This window comes from Ipomoea triloba, chromosome 4, assembly GCF_003576645.1.
Source record: "Ipomoea triloba cultivar NCNSP0323 chromosome 4, ASM357664v1".
Taxonomy (NCBI): Eukaryota; Viridiplantae; Streptophyta; class Magnoliopsida; order Solanales; family Convolvulaceae; genus Ipomoea; species Ipomoea triloba.
Genome location: NC_044919.1, coordinates 30,073,223 through 30,093,104, shown reverse-complemented (window position 1 = coordinate 30,093,104; position 19,882 = coordinate 30,073,223). Strand labels below are relative to the sequence as shown.

Here is a 19,882-nt window from a genome sequence, read left to right as displayed (position 1 = left end):
TATATATATATATATATATATATATATATATATATATATATATATATATATATATATATATATATATATATATATATATATATATATATATTTGTAAGTATTAAAGTAATACGGAGTATTTAATTAATTAAGGGGTAATTAGTGTGAGACTACATAGGTGATGGGTAATATAATATAATAATAATATGTGGGCGGTCGTGGTGCATGTCCGGGACCGGGAGTGACGATTTGAGATTGTCATTTTGATGACGTATGATATTTAGTTATTTACTTATGAAAACAAGAAAGGGATGGATTGACAGGGAGGCAGTAGAGAGTATATTATAGTGTATATATTCATGAAGATATTTGAGAATATATTTGTTTATTTACAAGTCAATNAGGGGTAATTAGTGTGAGACTACATAGGTGATGGGTAATATAATATAATAATAATATGTGGGCGGTCGTGGTGCATGTCCGGGACCGGGAGTGACGATTTGAGATTGTCATTTTGATGACGTATGATATTTAGTTATTTACTTATGAAAACAAGAAAGGGATGGATTGACAGGGAGGCAGTAGAGAGTATATTATAGTGTATATATTCATGAAGATATTTGAGAATATATTTGTTTATTTACAAGTCAATTGAGAAGTTGGTGAGGTAATATTTGAATGGGTTTTGGGGTGGGGTGTGGCGGGGCGGGGAGGGTCAACTCAGGGAGGAAATATCAAGGGGCAGTCACGAACCAATTTACTAGATTATTTAAAACATAAATTTCAAAAAGGTGTTTTCAAAAAAAAAAAAATTTCAAAAAGGTGGCTAATTAAGTGATTCGTGATTCTTGTATTAGTTAGGTCAAGAGTTTGATTTTCGTCGATATATTTATTTTCAGTCAAACTTGTTGCATAAGGTCTTCCAAGTGTGATCTACATAGTGAATGCATAACTTTATTTGTTTATGTTTGCATAGCAATCAGTGCCACCCGACCCTCCCACTCTCGCCACTCACTGTTCGAAAAATAGCATAAATATGGCAATGTAAGTAGTATTTTGTGGTACGAATATATGTAGGGTCCACTTTTAATTTGGGTCATGTCAAAGTGGATTTAGGTTATTTGTAGTGAGACGAAGAGATTGTATATTGTACTATACGCTCTAAACGGATTTTGGGTGAATGAGAAATTGATTCTCAAAGTAAATCCATTTGAGTTTAAAAATGAATGTGGAAAGGCTAATAAGTAGCCTTTGTCCTACATTAGAAAAGCAAGGGAATTTGCACCACTATATATGCAAGAGCCTTTTAGAAGATAGTTGTATAGCATAAAGGCTCTCTCTTGTGTGCAAGGAGTTGCAAATAAAATCCTAAAATTCGTGTTTGCTCTTGACTTTCCAGGCACCATTCGGAGTAGTTACGGAATCAATTTCAATTTTTTAATTTAAGAATTAATTTTCAGAGTAATAGTTGTCTATTATAAAGGTTACACAAACTAATTTTATTATCATCGTTAATGCCATGATAAATGCTATTTATCATCCCTTCTCCAATTAAGCTCTTCAGGGTACCATTCGAAGTAGTTACAGAATTAATTCCAATTTTTAAATTTAAGAATTAATTTCCAGATCGAGTAATGGTTGTCTGTTATAAAGATTACACAAACTGATTTTATTATCATCATTAATGCCATGATAAATACTATTTATCATCCTTCTCCAATATAAGTCTTGGTTGAGCAGTCTCACAGATCCTTATAAGGAAAAACTTAATACTTTTGAGCACAAATGTAATACTTTTATATTTTGATGTAAAAGTATTACTTTTTTCATCAAAAGTATTGTATTCTCTTATAAGAGCATCTCCATCTGTGGAGAACGGAGAGATAATGTCAGTAAATAAACTTCAGAATGATTCAATGAACTGATGCGAATGTAAAAATGAGTGGAAATAATCCTCCTGCAATATATGGTTTAATGTCAGAACAAAAGAAAAAAAAACACGCCCAAACGCGCGTTGGGAGCAACATTGTGCCCCAGCACAACACGCGCCTGCTGGGACGTGTCAAAGTGGCCGCCAGCTAGCGGCCACTCTGACTTCAAATCTGCTTTTTATTTTTATTTTTTTAATTTTTTCCTTTGTCATCAGACTTTATTTTTCCTTTTTTCTTTTTTCTTCTTCCCACTTCTCTTTTCTAATCACACTTACCAAAACCACTTAAAAATCGTGAATAAACTCCACTGATAAGGATGCTCTAAGTAATGTTACACTTATAAAGGAAAATGTAATATTTTTGCACCAAAATGTAAAAGTATTACATTTTTCCTTATAAGTAATAAACATTTTATTGGGGCTTCCACCGCGCACCAAAAAGAAAAATAATAATAAACATTTTATTCTTGATTTAGTATTACATTTGGTAGTATAAATATTACATTTCATCTTGATCCGATCTAACTCATGGTTCCTCATACAAGTTTTTGCCGACTTCTTTTAATTACATTTAGTTTCGACAACAAGTATAAAACAACTTTTTGATTCAAATATTAAAATATTGTAATCCAATATATATATATATATGCGTCATGGCATCATATTTTCTTGCACTAAGAAGAAAGAATTAATTAAGAATTCCAGATACATTGTTGTTGGCAGGCATGCATATTATCATGTATTGAAGATGAGATGAGGCGTATGACATCAACTTCTTACCTCAGCGTATTGCGTTTCAATTAAAGTAAAGGAATTCAATGGAATTGTTGAAGTCAATTGTTGATTTGTTTAACGCCTACCAAAACAATTTTTGAAAAATGAAGTCTTGATTGATGAGCTTAAATTTTAAATTAAGATGAGCTAATAAATGAAGTCATTTGATTGAATGGAGTTAAAATAAGTTAATATTAATTATAATTCAATTCAATGTTGAAATTATAGTGCATATTACTCAATGTTTTTAGATATTTGTCAATGAAGGTGTTTTTAACTAATGTAGGTGCCGCCAAGGTTAGCCCATTTACTTTGGCATTGTGTTCATGGCATATTGCCAACCAGGGGTGCATTAGCCAGGAGAAGGGTGGAGCTGGTGAATGTTTGTGCGTTGTGTGGTGAGCAGAACGAGTCTATGGAGCATCTATTTCAATTATGTCACTGTGTTGGCGGTGTGTGGGCTCTATTTCCAGGCGATCTTCCTCCTATGGGCAATGATGGCTTTCGGCGTTGGATGCAGCAAGTATTTGAACTGGTAGCTTGGTTTATTGATGGGATTTGGTTGGCTAGAAACAATCTGATTTGGCATGGGGAATTATGGGATACTATTGTTGTTTTTAATGCAGTAATGGCAAAGATGAAGAGGTGGAATGAGAGGAGTGCATGGGGCGGTCAGAATATTCAAAATGACATGCAGATTGTGAACTCATCACCTAGTGCATGGATGCCGCCTCCGATAGGAGTGATGAAGGTGAATGTCGATGCTGCATTGTTTCCGGAGGAGGGAAAGGTGGGTTTTGGTTTTATTGTTTGTGATCATGATAAACAGTTTGTTGCTGCGAGTCGTGGGACTTTAAATTGCATAAATAATCCGCAGGTCGCAGAGGCAATGGCGATCAAGGAAGTGTTAACTTGGATAATGGATAACATGCCTACTCAGAGGTTCATTGTTGAAACGGACTGTATGGTAATGGTGGCCAAACTCAAACAAAAACAATGCGACATGACGTACTTGGGAGTGGTGGTTCGATCAATTTTGGAGCTCATGCGAAGTTGTGAACAGGTTGTGGTTACGTTTGTAAAGCGTGATATTAATAGTTGGGCTCATAGATTGGCAAGAAGTGTTAGAGTTAACTTGTCTGTTGATCCGAAATACTGAAGTGATGCTCCACCTGATTGTATTCATGGTCTTTTCGTTCATTAATGAAAGTTGCTTTTTTCTCAAAAACTAATTTTTAAACCAAAATCGAGATCTAGAAAAATACTATTTGCAGCTACCGACCAACATCACTATTGTGAATGGTAATACCGTCTAACATCATCTAAGTATTGTTCAAATAGCTTGCTAGTTATGTTGTCTTGTTTGTGAATGTTTGTCCAATGGGTTCTTAGTTGAAGTAGTACACGTTGGTTGATTTATTATTTTTTTTCTTAAATAGTAATGATTGTCAGAAATTTGTTTACCAAAAACATGGCCAATACTAATGTGGCAAAAGCAAATGGCCTCACAAAAATTGAATGAATTTTCATTTGATTGATTGAGAAATTAAACCTTTTAATCCAACTATGATTACATTGCACGTACCTGACTAGGATGGAATCAAAAATAATATTGATATCATCATATCACAAGGTACCTGATTTAATTGAGGAATTTTAAATTTAAATTTGGTTGTAGGAGTGCTGTTTGGTTCTAATTTAATATTTTAATTTTCCCACTAAAAAATGGGCCAATAAAATAATTAAATTCAATTCAAAGTCAAGCTAAGGATGTTGTTGATTTCTAGTTTGTCATAATAAAAGCGCTGCGAATTAGTTGGCAGGAATCCAACAAAACAAGTGTACAAGGTTCCATCACTGACATGATCTATCAGTTTTAACTTTTAACTATTTATCACTATACAGCATATTAAAGACATAAACCTTATAATTATACTCTTATGGACAGGGATAATGCTTTTATACTTTCTTACTTTGGTTTTCACTATTTGATGGGACTGAATAAAAGAGAATGTAATACGGAGTAACATTTAAAATATTCAAAGCATAATACAAGTGAATCCTTGATTTGTAACAAATTTTTGGTGCCACTAATTCTTGCTCATACAGTATGAATAATCTATGCTGATTTACTTCTATGATTGTTCTTTAATTTGTTGACTAGGATTTCTACAAATCTTTTCATAAATCAAAGTAAATTTGTAATGAGTCTTAAAAAAAAAAAAAAATTAATTTTGCTTTTGAAGCGATGCAGAGAGTGAGACAAATATGCATAGATCATAGCTTTCATCACTTCCCCTACGTAGCCCCAAAAAAGAAAAAAGAAAAAAAAAAAAAAAGTCAAAATTCAAGATTCAACGATCTTCTACGTAGTCTGACATCCATTTACAGGCGGCCGGCCGGCCATCGCCATTTTCTCCGGCCGTCTGGTTACTTCTTCTTAGGTTCTTCTGTGTCGTGGCAGCCGAGGAGGTCTTCTAACAATTTGTCATCCAGACACTCGAACTCGATCACTTCTTTCGTCGTCGTCGTCTCTCCTCCTTCTTCAACACTACCCTTACCCACATTTTCCACCGCGGCGCCGCCTGAAGAAGACGCCGACGCCGACGCCTCCGTCGACGACAAACCAGAAGCAACATGCGAAATTGGGTCCGACGTAACAACCTGCGAAGGGTAGTCTTCGGGGAAGTTAAGGACGGCGAACTTACCCCTCATTTGATGCGCCGCTCTGTCATAAGCTCTGGCCGCCTCCTCCGCCGTGCCATACGTTCCCAGCCACACGCGGGCGCCGTTCCGGTTGGGGTCGCGTATCTCCGCCGCGTACTTCCCCCACGGCCGCCTCCTCACTCCCCGGTACTTCACCTCCGCTTCTCCTTCTTTCTTCCCATCGCCGCCGCCGCCGCGATCTTCATCCATTTTCCCACGCTTTAATTTCCAATTCTCCTTAGCTTTCACCCTGCAGCCTGCAGGTCACCATTTATACTCACCAAAAATATATATATCTTCGGGTCACTCAAATTAAGCTGATTGGACGATTTACTTTAATTATAACGGCAAAGTCAAAATTTTTAATGTTTTCAAAGTTTGAACCGTTCAATTAGGTATAAAATAGAATTACCTTATACTTATTTATTGACTAGGATCACAAAATAGGATTTATTTAATACACACTTTCGAGTAGTGGATATTTCTCATGGAAAATGACCAGTGATATAGCATTGACACATCCACTGAATGCAGGTTATGCAGCCATGATTAAACATGTGATTAAATTTTAATAATCAAGATTATATTATAATAAACTAAGACGATGGCTAGGATGGCTTAAGATATATTATTTTGTCACCTTAATTAGTTTTAAATTAAATTAAAGTCCGACTATTTTGTAACAAATATGTAAGAAGCTAGGCATATATTATTCAAGGAGGCAGCATTTCGGACTACTAATTTAATTTAGGGAAAATGACACTTTTTCCCCCTATGTTATGTGCATATAGCACTTTTCCCCCCTGTGTTATTAAAGTGGCACTTTTCCCCCCTGAAATGTTAAATTGTCATTGTTACCCTTAAAAATAATTATTTCATTTAACTATATTATTAGCTGCTAATTAATTAGCATTAATCAGGCTAATAACACATTGTATTGTGACTCTAATCGGTCCTCCGGACTTTATTTCAGTATTTATGCATAATCTACATCGATTTTGTTATTTTAAAAAAAAATTAATTAGCATTAATTTGAGTAATCATGGTCTTTCTTTTCAATCTCTCCAAAAAAACATAAAAAATTCTTTTCAACCACCAAATGATCAGAAATGTCAATGACTACCAATCATCATCATCATCGCCCTGAGGCTATCTTTATTCCTGTAATACTATCTTATTTTTAAAAATGAACTCTATTTTTGCATCACCAAATTTACAATTCTTTTACTATTTTCTCTTTATCCCTGCAATATTTTTTCACTTTCAAAAGTGAGCTCTCTTTCAAATAACATTATGATATAATAATTAATAAAATAAATAATAATAATAATAATAATAATAATGGACAAATTAAAAGACTGCCAATCAGCTTGAAAGCTTGCAAGTCAAGCTCGCGCCCTAAACTATTTTTTAAAATTAAATTTAAAAAAAAAATCATATCATCTTGAAAGGAAAAATTGCATGGATAAATTTAACTTAACGGTCTAACCTTTCTAACGACTTTTCTTGTAGGTAGTTGATATTACCAATACCTACTTTTTTTTTTTTAATATTTCAAAAGCAGTCCAAAAAGGGCTTGAAAGACTTCTTTCTGTCTATAAATTTTCACTTTTTATTAGATTGAAAAAAGGAGAATTTTCTAGCCATGTATGTTTGGTAGTGACAAATTGAGATCGTCATATTGATGACGTTGTCTAAGTGCAATTTACTTGTGGGAATTAAATCAATTAATTTAGATTGTGTCTGATTCGGTTGGTGACCAAGTGGTGTAATTAACTGCTTATTGTTGTATTTCAGGATGTCGTCATTGGATGATGTTGTGTTAGCTTAGGTGATGAACAACGTAAGACATGATTCAAGCGCACCTGTTTGGTGGAATAAACCAGCCGACTTAACCTGACAGTTGTTTGGGGAAATCACAGAGATTTAAATTCTAACTTTTTGTAATGAACTAATCGGCTATGAACAATATAATTGTAAGACAGATTTTGTTGATATCGCATACCTCATATAATGAATGTAAAATTTTGCGTAAGTCAAAGTATACATGTTTGGTGTATACATAATATGTGATTATGTGAAGGATATATAGGGATGAACATATACAGTAAATTATGTGTCTATTCAAATAGTGATATTGAGCTTAAATTACATCTATATATGATGTATCAAAATCATAGGATGAAAAAAAATTACAGGCCGGAAAAATGAGGTGTTTTATATATCATTATAACTTAAATAATTGAGCGAGGTAATGATATAGGTTGGATCCAGGCCATCTAAGAATGGATATAAGTATTTCAATAATAAAATATTACATTCTGATTGATTAATTGATTCCACAATTTGTTGTAAACCAATCATAACTTATTATAACCTAAATAATAGAGTGAGGTGATGACGGCAAATTATTTTGTAGACTCGTCCTCAAAATACACAATTTACATATTGAATGTTCATAATTTATATACTGAATGTTAACTAGACCCGGTTTCATAGTATAATTATTCGGTAATGATTATATAGGTCGATCCATCTATGAACAATTATTATTGTGTGGACGATACTATCAAATAATGTACATTCAGTAAAAAAATAATGTATTTTTAGTATAGTAAAAATATATACTATATTCAGGAGATATACATTATTTGTGTACTGAATGTACATTATACAATATAATGTACATTAAGTACACAAATAATGTACATTTAATATATTAAAAATATACTTTTTATTATGATCTACGTACACCGCACTATGTTGACCATCGTGGACACAATAATTTGCCATCTACGAAGAGATACCGCTAGTATTTCAAGGCGGCCCATTTAGTTGTGTGTTTGTCACTTTGTCAGTAACGGGCAATTTATATTATGAACCAGGGTGCACAATGCATTGTACACTCCATACCAAAACGACGTTGTTTTGGTCATTTTAATTAATGGTTTATTTTTTTGGAAATCATGTTTCCTGTTTCGACCGGTCTGTGTATTTGTGTTAATATTCTGTGTATTCTTTGAAGACATTATGTGTATTGTAGGCTACAATTATGTGTATTCATATTAGGGGTACTTAAACATAGGTTTTGACGTGTTTTGTGTATTCGAATGTTAGGAGGATGATTTCTGTGTAGTTGTATCAATATTCTGTGTATTTCCTCAAGTCATTCTCTGTATTCTAGACAATGATTCTGTGTATTCATGTTAGTGGTACTTAAATACAGGGGTGATGTGTTTGTGTATTTGGTGTTTCCATATTCTGTGTATTCTTTGAAGGCATTTTGTGTATTGTAGACTACAATTCTGTGTATTCATGTTAGGGGTACTTAAACATAGGTTATGACGTGTTTTGTGTATTCGAATGTTAGGAGGATGATTTCTGTGTAGTTGTGTCAATATTCTGTGTATTCACTCAAATCATTCTGTGTATTCTAGACAAGGATTATGTGTATTCTAGACAATGAATTCCATGATTCCATGAAGTCATTCGCGTCCGCCTCCACTAACATCAAAACGACGTCGTTTCGGGTCGGGATCCACAATGTTGTATTATATTGATATATTGTGTATACATTAGAGGATTTAGACTTTAGAGCAACCTAATTGTCCGTGGGCTTAACATGTTTTCCCAAGCCCAAATAATCATAATTAAGGAGCTTTAAAGATGTTGCCATGGCGGCCCATTTTATATTTGTTAATGAGTCTCTCTTCTTCTTAATATAAAAAAGGGGTTCAACCTAGCACTAACCTATCAGCGTCTAATAGTAATTTTTTTTCTGGACTCTGTGATACTCAATTTGTCTCGAGTGTCTTCATTCAACAGATGAACAATGTCGTCTGGAATCCCGGTGAGATCACTTCAATTACTATCATGTCATACACATCATAAATCTGACTATTTTTATTTTGAAATACTTAACACCAATGTTACATAATTGCTTCAAAGAAGTTGTCAATGCCCGATAACACACGTGCATAGAGAAGCCCTATGTTGTATTTAACTTAAAGGTGTATGAGGACTTTCCAAACGAAAAGAGAGTTTTTATTAAGAGAGATTAGAGGTGTGTGGTGAGACATGTTTTTACGGAGAATAATCTCTGTGTCAATTATATGATATTGAGATGTTGAACCTTTCTCACAGAAGCTACATGTGTTTGACAATCCTTTAAAATACTAAATCACTCTTGGTTGCTAATGGTTGGGTGTGGCTTAGACTAAAATTTTCGTAATTTTTATTTTTTTCTTATTTTCTTTATAAATACAATATATTGTACAACTTTTGTATATTTACAAACTCAAATTTAAATATAATAGGCTAAAGTGTCCACTATGAACTATATCCGACTATTCATGTCGCACCCTGACCTTTCATAGCATTTTACAAATCATTAATTTTTTTCGCCTAAAATTTTTTACAAGTTCCCTAGTTTTCTTAATGACATGGCGCCAGTATTTAGCGCCTTATTTCTTAGTCAGTTTTCCCAGATTTTAATATAAATAACCAAAACCCTGAATTATCTAGAGTCTAGCACCACCTCTTCTGCTCTTCTTATGTGGTTTGAGAATCTACCAGCAGCTATGCAGGACCACACTTTATACACATTAAAAAAAAATCAGCATAACAAGACCCACTATATAAAAATCATATATATATATATATATATATATATATATATATATATATAATCCGATTTAAATTCAAATATGGGCAGGTTAACTCCAAAATCAAACCAAGCAAAGCTCATGCTACCATTTATTTCTTCCACACCTTCAACACTTTATATTACATATGAAATATTTATTTTATTTATAAAAAAGTCTGCAACAACTACCTAAAGGATTATTCTGCCTTCCTTTTACACAGAAAATATTCATTCACATAATCATTTCGCTTAAACACAACTAATTAGAGTCGGTCTTGAAGCATCGGAGTGCATCGCAATGATTTACCTTGAAGACGTTGAACAACTCTGGGTACGTAAAACCCCGGTACACCGGCGCCTCGCCTGAATCCACCAAAGCTCCAGCCGGTTCAATGGAGATTTCTTGAGACGGCCCAAGAAACACTCCGATGGTAGTTCGGGTCTGTTTTGAGTTCGTCACCACACGATGTATTGCTGTGTTGAACCTGTCATTGCTCACCACCTGCTCGACAAAATGCCCAAGCATTAACACAGTGTTAAAGAATCGCATATGTTGTGAAGAGTTAAAATTATGTATATACCTTTAAGGTTAGGCCAGGTAGGATGATGAAGGCGTTACGGAGAGGGGCAACTTCGGTCCAGCGGCCATCTTTGAGGAGCTGAAGCCCTGGAACATGACCCTGGTGAAGAAGGGTGATGAGATTTGGATCAGCATGCACAGGCATTCCCAGAGTGAGAGATGGATCAGGGCATGGAATGTGATGGTTCACTGAGAATAAGTGAGTTTTGCTCAATTCTCCTTCAAAGTAGCCCGGTTCGATTCCCAGTCCTTGAGATATCATATTCAAGATCCTCAGCAGAAGCATTCGAGTTTCGACAGAATACTTACTCACAACAGATCTTGTCAGTGAAAAAAAGAAACAAAATTTGAGGTTGTGGGTAATGATAAAGATTGGTAATTCAAGAATTGTGGGTTTAGGTTGTTGAATTGGTTTAATTTTTACCTGTATTTGGTGGGGTTTTCTGGCCAGGAATGGATGTTATCTTCCAGGGGGTGACATCTGTGGGTGAAGTTGTCTCTCCAGTAGTGAAACTCTTCGGTTTCATAAGCTAAAGTGCTGGAGAAAATTCTGCAGGGTTTAGTTATGTCCTGGGAGTAAAACCTTTCCTTGTATTCTCCAGGCAGATTGAAGAATTCCTCAAGAACATTCATTGTTTCATCCATTAGATCCTCAGACACTCCATGGTTAATCACCTGCACAACATTCTCAATTCAAGTCTTAATCTTTGGAAGATAGAGCTGATCTGATGATGAAATATATATATATATATGTGTGTGTGTGTAGCAGAAAACAATGTAACCATATATGAATTCATGATCAAGAAATTAAAGAACCTGGAAAATCCCAGAGTCTTGGCATGCTTTAAGGATCTGCTGAATGGTTTCATTTTTGTCAGGATTTCCGAGGTCTATGACTGGAATGTCGGTATAAGTGGGGAAATCGAGGTTTCCAGGTCTGACATCGGATGGGAAGATGTAACGTTCAGGCACAGATTGAACATCAGACCAGTTTGAAAGAAGAACCACCATCTGATCTTCTTCAATTCACTTCTCTTTTCTGCAATTCTGCTTGGTTTTCAGTCTTGAAACTGTGGGTTTCTGTGCAATATATGATTGCATGAAAACTATATATGCAGACATTTATACAGCACGTATTTGCTCTAAGTTTTGTTGTTTTTCCACAAGAATCTAAACATTTTAGATTCCTTTAGTATGAATTCTAGGTCCCTACATAGTACCATTTCCTCCATGTCAATCCATTGTTGCAAACGTAATTTGCCTGGACCACATAATCTTGAATTTGTAAGATGCATTATAATCATATCATTATTATACTTTATTCTATTAAGCAAGATTTGAGTCTTAATCGGATCCTATTCAGAGGGCTCTCCTAAAAGTGTTGCGGAAACTTAAACTCCTTATGAGGAATCACTTTTTTTTTTTAGTAATATTTGCTATATTGCAACTTCATAATTCAAATTGAATACTATATATAAAGCAGTTTGACTTTTCTAGTTATAGTTTACCAAATCTTTATGAGTTTTGAGGAGAATTTACCGTGGAATAAATCCTGTATGTATTATGATTATAGCGGGCAAAAACCTGACCTTATAATTTGCAGCAACCTTGTAAAAACAAATAAAATAATATTTTGGACTTTGGAGATTGCAGCAGAAAGGGTTCCTCAGATCTCACTCTTCCTTCAATTCATTACTTACAGTTTGTGAAAAAGGGCATTCATGAGGTCACCCATGCCTGCAATTACATGGGTCAACCTGGTCGGCTCCTATTTCTTGTTCCTCACCATTCTATTCACATTTCCTTCGTTTTCTTTAATGATGTTTTCCCACTTCCTTTTTTGTTCCTACATCCATCCATCTCCTTTACTTCTTTTTCATATAGAGTTATAAGTAAGATACTCTTTAATAAAAGGCAAAATGGGTTTGTCAAGACGCCGAATCAGACCGGTTTGTAGAGTCAGTCTAATAGTCCGACACTTTCAATATTCAGTATAAGTAAATATTCTTGGAGGATAAGATAGATTTGTAGAGACCTTAATACAAATAGAGGTCTGATAGGTCATGTGTAACATCTTATTACCTTTGACATTTTATGCGTGACTCCGATTAATACGTAATATAATAGAAATTTGGTATTAATTAAGAGTATAACTTTTCGAAAAGTGATGCCATCAATTAAATAATTTTTTTGAGCATAGCTATAGTCCAGCTAATATCTGAGGATAGTTCTGCAGTCAAAACCCAAAACCCATAATGCCAGTCAGGCAACTTGATCATTGTTAATTCCATGTCTCAGCATCTTCAAACTCCCAAAGTCCCATTACATGTGTTGCCTCAATTCTACTTATATATTAAAACTTTTTTGGGTGATGGTGGAAATCTCCAGATAGTACTATCTGATGGTGTGTATTCGTTAAAACTTATAATAGCTAGCAAATTACATAAATAGGGAGACAAATAATCTCACTAAAAAATCATATCCTCTTATTCGACATATAATAAGTCGCAAATCATACAGAAGAGTATTGGTATGAATCAAACTTGTAACTAGTGAGAGAATAATATTTTACTCACTTGACGATCCGTTTCAGCATTCTTTATTAAATTTTTGACTTACCATGTTTGTGTTCTAGATGCCCACAAAATCATTTTCCCCAAAGTCATAACCCACATAAATGTTTCCTTCCTTAACAGCCAAAAACCCATATATCAAAGTGTTAACTTTAACGTTTTCATCGCTGCATTAATGAACAGTGTCTTCCTATTCAGATCTCATCATAGTGGTTCACTGTTGGCTTCCATCTCCAATTAAGCTTGTCTCCTTGTAAAGCAGACATCTTTATTACAGTACTGAGCGTTGTATATATCACATTGTTTAATTTGTTTCTCTGCAATGGATATTACAGCACATATCCATGAATCCCAAGTTCCTACCTCCCCAGATTCCGGCAATGGCGGCTTTCCGATGATCGCCATTGCGCTGTTGGGCATCATGGCCACCGGTTTCTTGCTCGTCAGCTACTATTTGTTCGTAACCAAGTGCTGTTTCCGGTGGCCACAGATTGATCCGTTGCGGCGGCGCCGCCGTGAAGAGGCGGCGGCGTTGGTGTCGTCGTATTCGCCGTCGTTGCAGAGCCGGGGGCTGGATGAGCTGCTGATACGCGAAATCCCGACGGTGCAGTACGGCGGCGGCGGCGGGGAGCGGAGTTTCCGGCGGTGCGCGGTGTGTTTGAGTGAGTTTCAGGCGCGGGAAACGCTCCGGGTTCTTCCCAAATGCGACCACGCGTTTCATTCGGATTGCATCGATATATGGCTTCAGAACAACGCCACTTGCCCGCTCTGCAGAACCAGCATCGCCGCCGGAAAATCAAGAACGCCGCCGCTTGATCGGATCATCGCCCCCAACTCCTCCCCGCAAGATCCCCGCCCGTTCCCCGGAAGCGCGGCGGCCAGCGACGACGACTTGGTGGTGATTGAGCTGGCCGGAGATGACGGCACGACCGCCGCGTCGCCGCCGCAGACGGCGGCGCAGAGAAGCGAGTCGCGGCGGAGCTTGCTGCATTCGTCAAGAAAACCGAAACCCAGAAAGCTCCACAGCGCTTCAATCATGGGGGACGAGTGCATTGACGTGAGAGAGAAAGATTCCCAATTCTCCATCCAACCCATAAGAAGATCCTTCTCCATGGATTCTGCAGCAGACAGACATGTTTATCTGTCGGTCCAAGAAATCCTGAGACAGATCGGACATGTGGACGAGGTTAGAAACAGCGGTGAATCGAGTAGCAGCAGGATGCATAGATCCATCTTCTCATTTGGACATGGAAGAGGATCAAGAAGTGCCATTCTTCCCATTCAATATTAGCAGTAGTAGTAGTTGAAAGAAAACTGTAAACAATGTAGTTTTAGCCCAAACTTACAGATAAAATCTTTTTTATTTTTACCATTCATGATCTGGGAATTACATCTAACAACCATTCAAGCACTAGTGTTTATTAACTTGAAGATCCTAACGTAAATTTACACGCATTTTAAGGATTGGATTGTGTTCAAAATATTGATCGGTTATGCAAGAAATCTGGAGACACTCGGGGTGGATGGCCTAGACTGTCCATTTCGATAGTAACATTAAGTCAGGTGACGAACCACTACACTAAATCCGGCAATAATTGACATTTTTTGGTACAATGAACTAATAATCCTTCAAATCCACTCAGTTTCTGCTTCTGTAGGTTTCATGAATGGAAATGATTGTGTTTTTAACTTTAAACCATTAAGCAAAAATTTCTGAACAAAGAAACAGGGGAAGAAGAATGTACAGCAAGAAACCAAGAAGTATAGGACAATTCCAATCAAATTGGTCAGACTATTAATTTGTTTATAATTTTCAACTAATCATTGTTTATAATTTTTTTAGTTTGAGTCAGTCAGTTAATCATGCCCCAGTCAGCCAAACATTTGCCGACTAAGATTATAAGGCCAAATTTATACCGTGCAGACAGTGCAATGACGGGTAATTTCTCAGGTCACTCAAAAAGTGTACGTTTCCAAGGGCCAAGAAGCTAAGCTGGCACAGAACAAGGACTGGGCCATGTGTCACGTTATGTAGTGGAATATAAAATTTGCCAGAGGATCTGCAAAGAGTAAGTCAACCCTTACGTTTTGTTTGACTTCACTCAGATCCAAAAAAACAATATCCTTAAAATGCTTCAAACGTAGTGTGAACAGACAAAACCAGATCACACCAGGAACCAATACTTCTTGGTTCTCCATTCAGAAAGCCATGAAAACGTGAGCTCCATTTTAAAAATAATGCATCTCAAGAAGCATAAGATAGACCATCTGTCCAACTCTTAGACTACCTGCCCCAGCAATCTCTCCTCCCAACTCAACTCACATTTCAAACTAGGTAGCACATAAACAAAAAACAGATACAAAATGCAATGTGAATTTACAAATATATATATATATATATATATATATATATATATATATATAGTCATAATCAAGTGTGACCGCGTCTTAACGTGCGATCAGTGCGGCCGCACCATTATGTATACAGATATACACCAAAAAACCCAAGACAGGGAGTTATGATGCATTATTTTGGGTGTGTGATGTGTTTTTTGGTATTTTTGTGTATTTTCATTGTGGTGTTTTTTCTAACATTGAGTGGTGTATATTTGTATACATAGTGGTGTATTCCGCACCGGCCGCACGGGAAAACGCGGCCACATTTGAATAGAAATCTATGTATATATATGTGTGTGCGGCTGTGCGCGCTCTCTCTCTCTTAATACTGAGTTTCATTCTCATTAGCCCAGTATGTGCAAGACTGCAAACTAATATATGATTGAATATATGCAAGGTGATCAATGCCATTATGTCAAGCACTTCTATGGAAGCTATTTGAAGAAGTTACAAACTACAGTTCCTTTGCTGTTGAAGATGAAAAAGATCCCAAAATATGTGGCACAAAATCGACATTGATCACCTTTCAGTGATTGAAACATCAGATTGACAGTTACTATTTAAGCTAGAGGCATTTGATGAAGGCAAGGCCTTTATAGAGGGCTGTTCAGGCAATGAAACACAAGCTTTCATCTTTAGCTGCTCAAGAATTCGATAAGCTTCTTTAAGTTCATCTTCTGCATTCGGACCGTGGCCTTCCCAAGCTTCTATAACTTTCTTCTGGAAGTTAATTGCAAGTTGATAGCTGCAAAAGGATCCATCACTAAGGTTAATAAACAGTGTTTTTCCACTGATAAAGAAATGGATAAGACTAAAGCAGGTAATGAATACTTTGGGTGGGTTGAAATCCAACCAGCCTAAATTTCCCCCATTTAGTAATGATCTTCACCAATAACATAAGGTGTAAGAGGAACCCCCAATGTCCCCACCATCGTGGAGGCAGAATTTACTCTTTTTTTAAATACAACTGACTCTATTACATTGTAGTATCAGTTTATCTATACTTTCTCAACCTGTTGAAGCACAAAGAGTCAATGTCATCGCCTCCACTGAGGCTCGATCTCATGACCTCCCATATGGGAGAATCAGTACATGCCTTCTGAGCACAAGGTGCTTGGCACAGAATTACTCTTCGTTTTTCTTCTTTTGTTCTTGTTTAGGCAATTAGACATTTATACAGACTCTCGTTCAACCTACCTTGAAAATCATCTTGTATAGGTACGAGAAAATGCAATCTTAAGAGGGAATTACGGGAAATCAATTTGAACGTATAAGCTCTTCTTGTAACTACTAAATCAACTAAGTTTTGAAGAATAAGTCAGAAAATATAAAGTAAATCAACAAAACATAGATACATAAGAGATTGCATTGTGAATGAAGTATCGACCACTGTAGTTCAATCAATAATGCATCAAGAGATTATTTTCTTACCTTCCCATAGCAGCATATGCTCTTGATAGGTTTTGGCATGCCTCGATTGAATCGGCATGGTGAGGGCCAAGAGAGACATCCATGATATCCTTGGCGTAAGCAAAAACTTGTGCAGCTGATTGTGGTCTATCGAGTTCCATGTATGCAGCACCTAAATTATTGTAAACGTAACCGATACTATAGTGTTTCGAACCGAAGCTCTCTTTAAGTCTTTCGGCTGCATCCTCCAAGTAAGGAATGCCTTGCTCCACTTTTCCCGTTAGCAAAAGTAGCCAGCCGATTCTTGCGGATACACTCCCTACTGAATGCTGCTCCTGAGGAATCTTATCGAGCATTCTCAGTGCTCTTTTCAGCAATGATATTGCGGTTTCAAACTCGTCCATTGTCTCATATTGCATTGAAATTTCCATATACGCTTCGGAAACTTCAACAGGGGAGCTCGATTCTTTCTTACCAAGGATCCCACAGGCAACATCGAGGCACCTCTTTGAGTCTGGAAACTTCTCCTGATTACACAACGCTTTTGCCATGGATACAAAAACCATAGCTCTATCCTTGCTTTCTCTATCAGTCCGCTGAACAACACCCCTCAAAGTCTCGATTGCTTCATCATACCTCCCCAAGGCAATCTGCATATTGGCAGCATCGACCTCCGCTTGGAGTAATTCTGAACCACGACCCCAATTCTTCAAGACCCTTTGCGACAATTGGTTTTGTTCCAAAGCCTTCTCGTGCTCCTCTAACCCAGTGTAAATAATCCCGAGAAGTCTCCTGTCATGGGCAACCTCCACGGAATTGTTCCCCAATTGCCCCTTGTGTATCTCCAATGCCTTCAAACAAAACGGCAGTGCCTCGTCAAAATTTAAGACGGCAACATACGCCTCGGCAACATCCCTATTAGCCTTGCCAAGTTCTCTACTGTTTTCCTCCAAACTCATCTCTTTTAACTCCAAAGACTTCCTGAGATTAACAAGAGCCTCCTCCCTCCTCCCCATGGCTGTCTTTGTGTTATACAATTCAAGCTCCACAGCATGGAGGACAGGGCCAAAATCTTCAACACTACAAGACCCCTCTTTCTCTAATTGACCCAAAACCCTCTTAGCCCTATTAAGGAACCCTAAGCTATCATTAAACCTTTTCAGACTATAACAAGCAGAGCCCATCAACTGCAGAGTCATGGCAAGAGGCAAAGACAATTTATCATCTCTATCCAAAGCGTTCAAAGCCCTATTGGCAAAAGACAGAGCCTTTTCAGGATCGTTACCTTCTTGGTCGAGTTTGAGGCCCATTTTCAGGCAAGCCATGCCAAGCTGGGTTTCATCAAAGCAGGCCTCCATATCCCGGAGAGCCTTGAGCATCTCCTCTGTGGTCTCTGCGGACTCGAAGGCCTCCTCAAGTTCCGATCTTTCTTTGATCTTTCTCTGCCTTGAGGACATCTGCAGCGGGGTTTGGTCCGCGAGAGTGTTGAACATCTGGGGTTTGCCATTGGAGAAGAGAGAAGCCTGGGTTTTGCTGCAAGGTTTGAGATTGGGGTGTGATGGAGTTGAATTGAGGGAGGAGAAGTGAGAATTGATGTGTTTGGAGATGAAAGATGATGCCTTGGCGTGGCGGTTAAGATGTGGAAAAACTATGGATGAAGCTCTTCTCATGGCGGAGCTTCTGTACTGTGGAGTTGGGAGAAATGTGGGAATTGGTAAAGATTGTAGCGGCAGTTGTTAAACCCTCGAAAAAACTCTCCGCAGTGGCCGTCGAGGGAGACGGAGATCTGGTCACGGGTCGGTTTAGAATTGAAACAATTCTGAATTGATTTGGGGAAAAATTGTTTTTGTTTTAGCGGGTCGGAACTTAAACTCAATTCTGAATTCGGACCAATTATAGGGAGAAAGGATTACTCAATAATTATTCCATCTATTCGAATCCACCTTGATCCACCTTATAAGATGCATCCGTGTTTAAAAATTAAAATACATAATTTGTATATTGAATATTCACAATTTAAATTTTAAACTTTCAGTAGGTAAAAATTAAAATACATAATTTGTATATTGAATATTCACAATTTAAATTTTAAACTTTCAGTATGTAAAATTGTGTATTTTAGACATAGGTCCGAATTTACAATGTGAACCTATGTCTAAAATACACAATTATATCAAAAATAAAATTTATATAATTATATAGATCTATCTATACACTTATAATAAGAGTCAAAAATGTTAGACCCTTAACTAGAACTAAAAAAAATGTTGGTGTAATAGTCTGCTATAACATATTGTAAATATATCCTAGGGTGTGTTTGGTTCGCACATGGGAATCGGAATCGGAATGGGTATCAAATACTTGGTAAGGGTAATGGGTTTTGGTGAAAGTATTTAGCATGTTTGGTAGTTGGGTGAAATGGGAATGAATATTAATAGTTGGGGAAGAAATGAAGAAGTGAAATGAAACCCTTATTTAATAAGGGTATGGGTTTTCCCATTAATGGGGTATTCCATACCCATAGTAGCATTCTCAAAACCTATTAACCAAACACTAGCAATCACTTTCATACCCATTCCCTATACCAAAACCCCCCAACCAAACACACCCCTAATCTTTTATAATATTACCAAATTTTTCCGTTGGTGTAATAGTCTGCTATAACATATTGTACTTTGTGTTCTTCTTATTGTGCAACCTCTAATTAAATTCCTAATATATCATAATCTTTTATAATATTACCAAATTTTTCCGTTAAATATAACGGAAGTTTAACATTAAATTATTTAGGCAATTTGTTTCTTTATTGCAGTTTTAAAACAAATTGGCAATATTCTATAATACAATTCTGTATAAATTCCTAACTTAAAATTAGAATATTGAAGGTC

General features: G+C 36.6%; 4 protein-coding genes across 4 annotated transcripts; 1 reads left to right on the top strand and 3 right to left on the bottom strand.

Moving 5' to 3' along the window:
- Positions 1–5,113: 5,113 nt before the first annotated feature.
- On the bottom strand, positions 5,114–5,599 carry LOC116016142 (ethylene-responsive transcription factor ERF096-like). The gene has a single exon (XM_031256305.1). The coding sequence runs from the start codon at positions 5,597–5,599 to the stop codon at positions 5,114–5,116; it is 486 nt and encodes a 161-aa protein (XP_031112165.1).
- Positions 5,600–10,119: 4,520 nt separating this feature from the next.
- LOC116017222 (hyoscyamine 6-dioxygenase-like) lies at positions 10,120–11,678 on the bottom strand. The gene is made up of 4 exons (XM_031257763.1): positions 11,431–11,678; positions 11,039–11,289; positions 10,616–10,934; positions 10,120–10,536 (listed from the first exon to the last, which is right to left on the bottom strand). Exons 1-4 carry the CDS (start codon positions 11,623–11,625, stop codon positions 10,294–10,296), a joined length of 1,008 nt encoding a protein of 335 aa, XP_031113623.1. The 5' UTR covers positions 11,626–11,678; the 3' UTR covers positions 10,120–10,293.
- Positions 11,679–13,447: 1,769 nt separating this feature from the next.
- On the top strand, positions 13,448–14,562 carry LOC116017827 (RING-H2 finger protein ATL16-like). The gene has a single exon (XM_031258470.1). It carries the CDS (start codon positions 13,510–13,512, stop codon positions 14,476–14,478), a length of 969 nt encoding a protein of 322 aa, XP_031114330.1. The 5' UTR covers positions 13,448–13,509; the 3' UTR covers positions 14,479–14,562.
- A 1,379-nt stretch (positions 14,563–15,941) lies between these two features.
- On the bottom strand, positions 15,942–18,836 carry LOC116017613 (protein KINESIN LIGHT CHAIN-RELATED 1). The gene is made up of 2 exons (XM_031258227.1): positions 17,016–18,836; positions 15,942–16,329 (listed from the first exon to the last, which is right to left on the bottom strand). Exons 1-2 carry the CDS (start codon positions 18,662–18,664, stop codon positions 16,104–16,106), a joined length of 1,875 nt encoding a protein of 624 aa, XP_031114087.1. The 5' UTR covers positions 18,665–18,836; the 3' UTR covers positions 15,942–16,103.
- Positions 18,837–19,882: the final 1,046 nt, after the last annotated feature.

Coding starts and splice junctions, on each gene's coding strand:
- LOC116016142 (XM_031256305.1), bottom strand. CDS start 5,599: ATGGATGAAGATCGCGGCGGCGGCGGCGATGGGAAGAAAGAAGGAGAA.
- LOC116017222 (XM_031257763.1), bottom strand. CDS start 11,625: ATGGTGGTTCTTCTTTCAAACTGGTCTGATGTTCAATCTGTGCCTGAA. Junction 10,935..11,038: donor GAAAACCCCACCAAATACAG/GTAAAAATTAAA, acceptor TTCACTGACAAG/ATCTGTTGTGAGTAAGTATT. Junction 10,537..10,615: donor TACCTGGCCTAACCTTAAAG/GTATATACATAA, acceptor TTTGTCGAGCAG/GTGGTGAGCAATGACAGGTT.
- LOC116017827 (XM_031258470.1), top strand. CDS start 13,510: ATGGATATTACAGCACATATCCATGAATCCCAAGTTCCTACCTCCCCA.
- LOC116017613 (XM_031258227.1), bottom strand. CDS start 18,664: ATGAGAAGAGCTTCATCCATAGTTTTTCCACATCTTAACCGCCACGCC. Junction 16,330..17,015: donor GCATATGCTGCTATGGGAAG/GTAAGAAAATAA, acceptor ATCCTTTTGCAG/CTATCAACTTGCAATTAACT.